We start from the raw sequence: 12070 nt of genomic DNA, 5'->3' as shown, positions 1-12070 counted from the left end.
AAGAAAGGCAGGCAGGAGGGGCCCTCCGGGAGGAGAGGGAGAGGAGCGGAGGGCGATTGCCCTGCCTACTCGAGCCCAAGAAGCCTGCTGGGTTCCCAGGTGAGGTCCCCCGCCCTCTGAGACCAGGGGTGGGGGGCACGCCTGGGCCCCTTCTGTTCCTTGAGCCTAAGCCTCACCCGCCACAGCCCTCAGGGCCTTTTCCAGCCCTGTGGGTCCTGAGCATAGGCCCTGCCCACCACCCAAACCCGCCCTTGCTTAGGCCCCGCCCTCCACAGCCAAGGCCTTCCCCCCACCTTTTTTTTTCTTTTTCCTTTCCTTTTTTTTTCTTTTCCCTCATCCTCTTTTTTACTATTGTGGTAGTGATGTACCTTCCAGTTGCTGATTCATGTATATTTTTATTTTTATGTTCTTTCTACTATATCTGTTAGTTTCCTAGTCTAATTTTATTTTTTAATATGTTATTGTTCTTTTTTTTTTTTTTTTTTGCCACCCCATGTGGCTTGGGGGATCTTGATTCATGTACTGGGGGTGGGGCAGAAGTTACTGCGGTGGGAGCTCCAAGTCCAAACCACTGGACTAACAGAGAACCTCAGACCCCAGGAAATATTCATCAGAGTAAAGTCTCACGGAGGTCCTCATCTCAGCACCAAGACCCAGCTCTACCCAACAGCCTACAAACTCCAGTGTTGGAAGCCTCAGGCCAAACAACCAGTAAGAAAGGAACACAATCCCACTCATAAAAAATTTTAAAAAAATTTTAAATTTTTTTTTAAACGGAGGCAGAAGAACGAATAAGTGAGCTGGAAGACAAAATGGTGGAAATAACTGCTAAGGAGCAGAATAAAGAAAAAAGAATGAAAAGAATTGAGGACAGTCTCAGAGACCTCTGGGACAACAATAAACGCACCAACATTCGAATTATAGGGGTCCCAGAAGAAGAAGATTAAAACAAAGGGTCTGGGAAAATATCTGAAGAGATTACAGTAGAAAACTTCCCTAACATGGGAAAGGAATTAGTCACCCAAGTCCAGGAAGCACAGAGAGTCCCATGCAGGATAAACCCTAAGAGAAACAGACCAAGACACACATTAATCAAACTAACAAATGTTAAATTCAAAGAAAAAACATTAAAAGCAGCAAGGGAAAAACAAAAAATAACACACAAAGGAATCCCCATAAGGTTATCAGCTGATTTTTCAGCAGAAACTCTGCAGGTCAGAAGGGAGTGGCAGGATATACTTAAGGTGATGAAAGAGAAAAACCTAAAACCAAGATTACTCTACTCAGCAAGGCTCTCATTCAGATTCAGTGGAGAAGTCAAAAGCGTTTTAGACAGACAAAAGCTAACAGAATTCAGCACCACCAAAACAGCTTTACAACAAATGCTAAAGAAACTTCTCTAGGCAGGAAACAAAAGAGAAGAAAAAGACCCACAAAAACAAGCCCAAAACAATTAAGAAAATGGTAATAAGAACATACATATCAATAATAACCTTGAATGTAAATGGATTAAATGCTCCAACCAAAAGACACAGACTGGCTGAATGGACACCAAAACAAGACCCATCTATATGTTGTCTACAAGAGACCCACTTCAGACCTAGGGACACATACAGACTGAAAGTGAAGGAATGGAAAAAGATATTCCATGCAAATGGAAATCAAAAGAAACCTGGAGTAGCAATAATCATACCAGATAAAATAGACTTTAAAATAAAGACTGTTACAAGAGATAAGGAGAGACACTACATTAAGGGATCAATCCAAGAAGAAGATATAATAACTAATGTTTATGCACCCAACAAAGGAGCACCTCAGTACATAAGGCAAATGCTAACAACCATGAAAGGAGAAATCGAAAGTAACACAATAAGAGTAGGAAACTTTAACACCCCACTTACACCAATGGACCGATCATCCAAACAGAAAATAAATAACAAAACACAAGCTTTAAATGACACAATAGACCAGATAGATTTAATTGACATTTATAGAACATTCCATCCAAAAGTGGCAGAATACACTTTCTTCTCAAGTGCACATGCAACATTCTCCAGGACAGATCACATCTTGGGTCACAAATCAAGCCTCGGAAAATTTAAGAAAATTGAAATCGTATCAAGCATCTTTTCTGAACACAACACTATGAGATTGGAAATCAATTACAGGAAAAAAAAAACTATAAAAAACACAAATACATGGAGGCTAAACAGTGTACTACTAAATAACCAAGAGATCACTGAACAAATCTAAGAAGAAATTAAAAAATACATAGAAACAAATGACAACAAAAACACGATGACCCAAAGCCTATGGGATGCAGCAGAAGCAATTCTAAAAGGGAAGTTTATAGCAATTCAACCTCACCTCAAGAAGCAAGAAAAATCTCAAATAAACAATTTAACCCTACACTTAAAACAACTAGAGAAAGAAGAACAAAGAAAACCCAAAGTCAGTGGAAGGAAAGAAATCATAAAGCTCAGAGAGGAAATAAATGAAATAGAAATGAAAAAAACACTAGCAAAGATCAATAAAACTAAAAGCTTGTTCTTTGAGAAGATAAACAAAATTGATAAACCCTTAGCCAGACTTATCAAGAAAAAAAGGGAGAGGATGCAAATCAATAAAATTAGAAATTTTTTTTAAAAAAGGAGAAGTTACAACAGACACTGCAGAAATCAAAGTATCATAAAAGACTACTACAATCAACTATTTGCCAATAAAATGGACAACCTGGAAGAAATGGACAAATTCCTAGAAAGGTATAACCTTCCAAGACCGAACCAGGAAGAAACAGAAAATATGAACAGACCAATCACAAGCAATGAAATTGAAACCGTAATTAAAAATCTTCCAACAAACAAAAGTCCTGGACCAGATGGCTTCACAAGTGAATTCTATCAAACATTTAGAGAATAGCTAACACCGATCCTTCTCAAACTCTTCCAAAAAATTGCAGAGGGAGAAACACTCCCAAATTCATTCTATGAAGTCAACATCACCCTGATACCAAAACCAGAAAAAGATATCACAAAAAAAGAAAATTATAGACCAATATCACTGATGAACATAGATGCAAAAATCCTGAACAAAATATTAGCAAACAGAATCCAACAAAACAGTTAAAGGATCATACAGCATGATCAAGTGGGATTTATACCAGGGATGCAAGGATTCTTCAATAACACAAATCAATCGATGTGATACACCACATTAACAAATTAAGGAATAGAAACCATATGATCATCTCTATAGAGGCAGAAAAAGCTTTTGACAAATTTCAACACCCACTCATGATAAAAACTCTCCAGAAAATGGGCATAGAGGGAACCTATCTCAACATAATAAAGGCCATATATGACAAACCCACAGCAAGCATCATACTCAAAGGTGAAAAACTGAAAGCATTTCCACTAAGATCAGGAACAAGACAAGGATGTCCACTCTTGGCACTCTTATTCAACATAGTTTTGGAAGTCCTAGCCACAGCAATCAGAGAAGGAAAAGAAATAAAAGGAATACAAATTGGAAAAGAAGTAAAATTGTCACTGTTTGCAGATGACATGATACAATACATAGAGAATCCTAAAGATACCACCAGAAAACTACTAGAACTAATCAATGAATTTGGTAAGGTTTCAGGACACAAAATTAACGCACAGAAATCTCTGGCATTCCTATATACCAACAATGAAAAATCAGAAAGAGAAATTAAGGAAACACTCCCATTTACCACTGCAACAAAAAGAATAAAATACCTAGGAATAAACCTGCCTAAGGAGGCGAAAGACTTGTACTTAGAAACCTATAAAATACTGATGAGGGGCTTCCCTAGTGGCACAGTGGTTAAGAATCCGCCTGCCAATGCAGGGGACCCAGGTTCGATCCTTGATCTGGGAAGATCCCACATGCCACGGAGCAACTAAGCCCATGCGCCACAACTACTGAGTCTGCACTCTAGAGCCTGCAAGCCACAACTACTGAGCCCGCATGCCACAATTACTGAAGCCCACGCACTCTAGGGCCCATGCTCCGCAACAAGAGAAGCCACCGCAATGAGAAGCCCCGCGTGCAGCAACGAAGACCCAATGCAGCCAAAAATAAATTAAAAAAAAACACTAATGAATGAAATCAAAGATGACATAAACAGATAGAGAAATATACCATGTTCTTGGATTGGAGGAATCAATATTGTGAAAATGACTATACTACCCAAAGCAATCTACAGATTCAATGCAATCCCTATCAAACTATCAATGGCATTCTTCACAGAATTAGAACAAAAAAGTTTACAATTTGTATGGAAACACAAAAGACCCCAAATAGCCAAGGCAATCTTGAGAAAGAAAAACGTAGTTGGAGGGATCAGGCTCCCCAACCTCAAACTATACCACAAAGCTACAGTAATCAAGGCAGTATGGTACTGGCACAAAACAGAAATATAGATCAATGGTACAAGATAGAATGCCCAGAGATAAACCCACGCACATATGGGCACTTAATTTATGACAAAGGAGGAAGAACATACCATGGAGAAAAGACAGCCTCTTCAATAAGTGGTGCTGGGAAAACTGGACAGCTACATGTAAAAAATGAAATTAGAACTCTCCCTAACACTGTATACAAAAATAAACTCAAATGGATTAATGTCCTAAATGTAAGGCCAGACACTATAAAACTCTTAGAGGAAAATGTAGACAGAACACTCTATGACATAAATCACAGCAAGATCCTTTTTGACCCACCTCCTAGAGTCATGGAAAGAAAAGCAGAAATAACCAAATGGGACTTAATTAAACTTAAAAACTTTTACACAGCAAAGGAAGCCAAAAACAAGACAAAAAGACATCCCTCAAAATGGGAGAAAATATTTGCAAATGAAACAACAAAGGATTAATCTCCAAAATATACGAACAGCTCATGGAGCTAAATATCAGAAAGACAAACAGTCCAGTTAAAAAATGGGTGGAAGACCTAAATAGACTTTTCACCAAGGAAGACATACAGATGGCCAAGAGACACATGGAAAGATTCTCAACGTCACTAATTATTAGAGAAATGCAAATCAAAACTACAATGAGGTATCCCCTCACGCCGGTCAAAATGGCCATTATCAAAAAAATCTAAAAACAATAAATGCTGGAAAGAGTGTGGTGAAAAGGGAACCCTCCTGCACTGTTGGTGGGAATGTAAATTGATATAGCCACTATGGAAAACAATATGGAGGTTCCTTACAAAATTACAAATAGAACTACCATACGACCCAGCAATCCCACTACTGTGCATTTACCCTGAGAAGACCATAATTCAAAAAGAGACATGTACCACAATGTTCATTGCAGCACTATTTACAATAGCCAGGACGTGGAACCAACCTAAATGTCCATCGACAGATGAATGGATAAAGAAGATGTGGCACATATATACAATGGAATATTACTCAGCTATAAAAAGAAATGAAATTGAGTTACTTGTAGTGAGGTGGATGGACCTAGAGTCTGTCATACAGAGTGAAGTAAGTTAGAAAGAGAAGAGCAAATACCATATGCTAACACATATATATGGACTCTAAAAAAAAAAAAAGGTACTGATGAACCTAGTTACAGGGCAGGAATAAAGATGTAGATACAGAGGGTGGACTTGAGGACACGGGGTGGGAAGGTGAAGCTAGGTCGAAGTGAGAGTAGCACTGACATATATACACTACCGAATGTAAAATAGCTAGCTAGCGGGAAGCAGCAGCATAGCACAGGGAGATCGGCTTGGTGCTTTGCGATGACCTAGAGGGGTGGGATAGGGAGGGTGGGAGGGAGGCTCTGGAGGGAGGGGATATGAGGACATATGTATGTATATGGCTGATTCACTTTGTTGTACAACAGAACTAACACAGTATTGTGAAGCAATTATACTCTAATAAAGGTCTATTAAAAAAAAAAAAGACTCCATACTCCCATTGCAGGAGAACTAAGATCGCGCCTGCCAAAATAAAAGTGCTTTGGAAACCGAAAAAAAACAAAAAAAAGTGCAGATATGTGTATGTGTATGTTTGTGTGTATACATATGCGTGGATATAAAGTATCTATTACAAATGAAAAGTAAAAAAGTTTTAAATATTCAGAATTCAAATAGTAGTAATGTTCTCGTGAGTAGGTCTGGGCTCCCTGGGCACAAAGCTGGTTTCTGAGGGAAGGTGTGTCCTTTGGAGTCAGGACTGATGCTCCAGGAGATATCTCAGTGGCAAAGCCGAAATGCAGGGTCTGCGTGACCCTGAGACCCCACAATGGATGGAGAGGTGTGGGAAGAGCAGGGCCACGGCTGAGGCTCACCTTTAGGGCTGGGAGGCACCGGCTCTGGGCAGGCACATCGTACACCTGGCAAGGCAGAGCTGGCAACGAGGTCCGAGCAGGCCTGGGAATTGTGAAGAGGGCCTTGGGGAGAAAAAGAAGAGTTGAGGGAAAGAAACGTCACCACTGAGTCCACGGGTCATGAGACAGCAAAGGCAGCTCTGACACACTGGGATGTTCTCTGGGCACCTCTAATTGGAAGCCCTTCGCTCTGAGACTGGGAACAGCAGCACGCTGTTGGGGAGGTCCATGGTGGAGGGCAGTCTTCCTCACATGCTGGCCCATAGCTGCCTGCATCAGCCTCACCTGAGAAGCAGGCTGGAATGCAGATTCCTGGGCTCCGCGTCCGTGGTACGGAATTTCTGAGTCTTGATGGAGAAACTGAAAAACTGCTGTATCATCAAGTTTCCCGGGTGATTCTGCTGTTCTCTAGGGATCCCAGGCTGTGATTCGAACGCTGGGTTATTAATGTTTGTCTAATGATGCTGAGGATGCAGCCGTGAATGAGGCAGGCAGGGGGGCTTTACAGGTGCTACCTGATCCTCTGCTCTGTGATCCCCTTCACTGCCGCAGATTAGTAAACCGGACTTGGTCCCTGCTGGTCTTTGGCTGATCTGTCCAGGACAAACTCAGCAACGGTTCCCCATTATGCTCTGGGTTAATTCCAAGCTCCTTGCAGGCCATGCCCTGCCCAACCCCAGGGACTATGCATGGTGTGTCCCCAGTTGTCAGCCATCACCTTCCTTCCTCCCTGCCCACCCCCCTCCTTATTGGAACACAGCGAGCTCTCTCCCACCGCAGAGCCTGTCCAAACACGGTTCCACTGCCTACCACTCCCCAATCACCACAGGTCCATTTTATTTATGCAGCTGACTTTGTGGGTCACACTTGCCCAAGAGACAACCTACAGACTACAAGGGGACTTTCCTGTGTTTGGAATTTTAGGTGGAAAGAAGTCAGTTCAAAAATGCCCAGTGTTTCTCGGAAAATGTAGATGGCAATCAGTTAAGGAACCTGTTTTGAGAAACGTGGTTTTGAAAGGTTTGGAGGACAGAAGGAAGCTCCAGGTCGAGAACTAGAGGGTCTAAAAGCAGTTTCATCAGGAAATCTGACCTTCTTACTTGAAATACAAAAGATTACCCTCTCTGAATTTAAACCAAAATCAAATACCTTCTTTGTATGGTCATTTTATTTTATTATTTTTTTAAGAGAGGCCGACATGTTATATTAAGGAAGTTGGAATAAAAAGTAAAACAAAGCTCAAGACAGTGGTTACCCTGGGGGGAAGTGGCTGGGAGAGGTGGGAGGGGGCTTCTGGGATGTTAGTTTCGTTCTTTTTCTAGATCCGGATACTAGCGACTGAACTACATACCCTTAGGATCTATAGGTTAAACTTCAATAAAACAAAATAGATAGCGTCAGCCACAGAGCCAGGTGAACAAGATCAAGCGTAGGCCAAGGGTTCTGCCTTGGGTGTTGTCAGCCCAGGGGTGTAGACAGAGACAGACACAACAAAGAAACTTTGGTCTCTAGTACTCATCAGGGTATGACCCTGGATGGGCCTTTCACCTCCCTGGGAATCAATTTCCTCATTTGTAAAGCGAAGAGTTGTTCTAATCTACACGGGTCTCTTCCAGCTAGAAAGACGGAGAATCCCTTATTAGGACAACTTGAGACAGGTGACATATTTCCACCTTCTTGGTTTTTAATTTTTGGCCAACCTTAATCTAGAGATATTCAACCCGGGGAATCTCTGAAATGGGTCCCCCGGGCCGTGTACCAACCCTGTGAACCGCCCGTCGGAAAACAGCTCAAAGCTAATGGCTGGACGTGCTCGGTTTTACCAATGTCCGCTTCTGCTCAGAATGGAATATTTTCTGGGCGGTCTCAGACTCAAGGCTCACCGCTAGATTACCCGAACTTGGAGAAGATGTCTGCCTTTTCTGTGAATCAGAAGATTCTTAACTGATTATCATCTTGCATTCTTCTAGCTCCTTCCTTCTTGTAGTAGAGGAAGAAGCAAAATTATTCAGAATCACCAAAAGATACAACTTGAGGTGAACTTAGAAATGATGGAGCCCCACCCTCTCTTGATACAGAGCAAGAAAGAGAAGTACAGAGGGGTGCTGGGATGTCTCCAATCACCCAGCATAGCTGTGGCTGCCCCCAAAGCCAAGTGAACCTGGACTCCTGATTTCTAAGCCACAGATGGCATCTCTTGCTTTAAAAGACCCCCAAGCACGGAGAAGGCAATAAAAAAGGGAGGCGGGAGGGAGCAAAAATATAGACAGGGCAGCGATGGAGGGAACTTAAGCAGGAGTGAAAGGAAGGAAAGTTCCCCAGGTGTTTTGCTGGGGCCACAGCAAGACCTGCTTGAGTGGTGAGGAGTCCCTCGCTTCTAAATTCCCCTCTTGCAGCCGTGGTTTCTGTCCGTGGCCGCAGCCTGCACCAGTGAGAGCTCCACGCTTCATGTCAAGGACAAATGTTACAGCTAATGCCCTGGCCCTTTTCTGATGAGGTAAACTCATCTCTCCTTCCATACCGTTGTCAGTCTAGAAGTTGACAGTGAGTCCATGGTTGTGAAGCCTTAGGTTGGATCCGGTCATTTCATTCGTTCCGTAAATGTTTACAGAGCACCTTGCAGGAGCCTGGCACTGTGCTGGGGGTTTGGGATCCCCGGGGAACAGTGGGCATTGCAGCTGCTGTCCTTTTTGGGGGCCTTTGATTTTTTGTGTGTGTCTTTTAGTGGCTTTGAAAAGCAACTCAATTAACTTCAGCTCAGGCCACTTGTTGTTCTCAGAGAAGCCAGCACCGAGTCAGCTGCTCAGATGACAGCTGAGTGTGCCAGGCCTAGATCTGGGCCAGTTGTTCCCGAAAAGTGACTTGGGGTCCACCTCACGGATGGATGCTGGAGACTGAGCTGCCTCCTTCTGGTGTCTGCAGCCAGTGCCTACGAGTGGCAGCTGTTCTGTGTAACAGCTGGTTCTCTGCATGGCAGCCCCGGGGAGCTAGGAAATCTGAAGTACTCAAAATCTCTTAAGGAATCAACACCTTGTCTGAAGAAGCTAGTGTGGAGGAGGCCTGCATGGTAGGTGGGATATTGCTCGCGGGGGGGGAAGCTGGGGGGTGGGGGCCAGCACATACATGGGAGGAGTGGGCCTTCCTGGACACAGACCTCGCCGGGACTTCCATGCAGAGCTGGGGCCGGGTGGGATGTGTCATCTGAGCTGAAAGCAAAGTGTGTGACGGCAGGAAATGCCTACAGTGACTGAAGACCATATGCAAATCTGTTCTACATTCTTAACACTTCATGAAGGCCAGGGCTTGGGGAAAAACAGTACATTATTTTTCTCTTAACTCCTTTCCTTCTTTAAAAAAAAAAACAGTTTCATTCTGCATTTACTGAGCGCTTCTTTTCCTCTGTTTTTTAAAAATTGTTATTTTTAAAAACTACAGATGTAACACATGCTCTGCCTAACGCACAAATCAACTTCCTAGTCTCTTTGTTCATCAAATATTTATCAAGTACTCACCCCATGCCAGGCATGGTCCCAGATGCTGGGGACACAGGAGCGAATAAATTAAAGGTCCCTGCTTAATGCCTTCTTTCATTTTCTCCTTAACCAGTTCCACTTCCTAAGCGTAACCACCGTTGGTGTGTATTCTTTTCAATGCACACATACACACACAATTTTTTTTTTTGAGTTTTTCTTTGTTAGGTTGGTTTTTATTTAAATGGTTCTTTGTCCCCACTTATAAATACCTTACAGGACTGCTTCATCTTTTTTTCACAGCTGCATAGTAGCTCATCATAGGTTATGCCGAAATTTACGGAACAAATACCCCATGAATAAACAGTTAGGCATCCTGGATCTTTCCCTGTAACAAATAACGCTATAGTGCCTATGACCTCCTCATCCAGATCTATTTCTGCCTTCTTGTATATTTCTGCAGCTATTCTGAAAGTAAAGTTTCTGGATGGAAAGGAATACAAATTTTAAATCTGATGAGTGATTTCCTGCCTTTGACCCATGGAAATTCAACCCCTCCATTTACCACTAGCCATCCTAGTGTTCCTGGCGTAAAAAAACACCACCATGAATGCTGAGATGCTTTCACACACAGCTTGACTAAGTATTTAGTTTCCTGCAAAGTGTGGGTGTCTCGGTGAGCCAGGAACCGCCAGGGTGCCCAGAGTGTTAATGACAACCAAAGTGGGCGCCAAACACAAGCTCATCCACTCACCCCGGCCATCTGGTTCCCATCTTGTATGTTTGATCTCCTGATGGACACCCACGATTCAAGGGTAGTTAAGCCCCTGGGTGCTACGTACCCCTTGACCTATTTCTTCTGTCCAGAAACAGGCTTACCTGCTTTGGAAATCTTAGAGTCTTTTCACAGACGATTCTGGCGCTGGAAGGCGGGTCAGGGACTTCATAGACTTGGACGGTGGGAGGCAGAGGCCGCTCCACCCAACTCCTCATCTGCTCGTACACAGGGCCTGGAGATGAGGGGTTGAGCAGGGTGGGCACTTCATAGGTCTCCTGGGAGCTGGTGGAAGCATCTTCCGGGCCTCTCAGGAAAGGGGGACAGGGCCTGTCGGCAGGGGCCTCCACGAGGATTTCAAGGCGGTTGGCAGGGGCCAGGCCTTGCCTCCCGTGAAGCAAACACTTCCACCAGCCCTTGCTTTCTGGCACATTTTGTTCCAGAATGGTCAGGATGTCTCCTCTGCAGAAAGCCAGCTCATCGGCACAGTCGGGGTGGTTGTCATAAAGTGCCCTGGCCAAGAGCATCTGGGGGCAGGGGCGAAAGAATTCACGGTCATTATCATTGCCAGTAACCACTGCAGCCATACCACTCGCTTAGCACCCAGTCACAGCTGCTCATTTATCTTGTTTCCTCGACCCCAGAGGCCCCGTCCCTGTTGTTTGCCTGATTTATTTCTACCCATCCTTGGGGAGTGTGGGGCGTGGCCTCAGGTGAAATGTCAGATCCTCCAGGAAGTATTACCTCCACCCTGAGACCAGGTCCAGTCTCTCCCCTCTCACGGTCCTGATTTAATTTATGACCCCCCTAGTTATATGGTAGAGGGCAGCCTAGCACAGAGTTGGGTTGAAATCCTGACTCTGTGACTTCCTAGCTGTGTGCCCTTGAGTAAATTAGCTACTCTCTTTGGGCCTCAGTTTCCTTGTCTGTAAAATGGGAATAATAGTACCATCTACCTGATGGAGTTATTGTGAGAATTAAATGGGTTGGTAAGTGTAGAAAGCTCATTGAACAGTGCCTGGCATTTGCTAAGTGCTCAGTAATGCTTGGCTGTAAAGTGTCAAGATGATTCTACTGCCCTTTGCCTGGTGCTTGTTTTTCTCCCGACTGGAACTGGAAATTCCATGACTTCCGGGACCAGACCTCACTCGATTTGCTGCTCTCTCCCCAGCATCAAGCATGTACCCAGGCGCATAGGCGAGGCTCCATCAATGTTCATTTATTCACGTGCAATGAAACAAAGACGCAAGGGGTGAGTGACTAGTCTATACAGCCAGGATCAAAACACGGGCAGTCTCCTAATTCTCAGACCCATGCTCTTTCTGTAAGCCACACAGTCCTCCAAAAAACGCAAAACCACCTGTTGTAACGACGGCAATGGTAAAACCCCTTCTTACTGGAATTTTCTGCTGTCAATAAAAGAATGCAATTTGTTTCTGTGGGTTTTAAAGTAATCGCCT

At 43.6% G+C, this 12070-nt stretch overlaps 1 protein-coding gene across 3 annotated transcripts in view; it reads right to left on the bottom strand.

The window, feature by feature from the left end:
• The window catches only part of CASS4 (Cas scaffold protein family member 4), a 49697-nt gene that overhangs the window by 11483 nt on the left and 26144 nt on the right, over positions 1-12070 (bottom strand). For 2 of the 3 annotated variants that reach the window (XM_067708558.1, XM_067708557.1), the window contains 2 exons: positions 10715-11137; positions 6327-6428 (listed from right to left, as the gene is read on the bottom strand). In XM_067708558.1, coding sequence (XP_067564659.1) covers positions 6327-6428; positions 10715-11137 — 525 coding nt within the window. Of the gene's footprint in view, positions 1-6326; positions 6429-10714; positions 11765-12070 lie in introns of those variants that run through there. The other variant, XM_067708556.1, reaches the window with a different exon arrangement.

This window comes from Pseudorca crassidens, chromosome 15 (assembly GCF_039906515.1).
Source record: "Pseudorca crassidens isolate mPseCra1 chromosome 15, mPseCra1.hap1, whole genome shotgun sequence".
Taxonomy (NCBI): Eukaryota; Metazoa; Chordata; class Mammalia; order Artiodactyla; family Delphinidae; genus Pseudorca; species Pseudorca crassidens.
The sequence above is the reverse complement of the archived record's forward strand: the minus strand, read 5'-3'. Positions and strand labels throughout refer to the sequence as shown.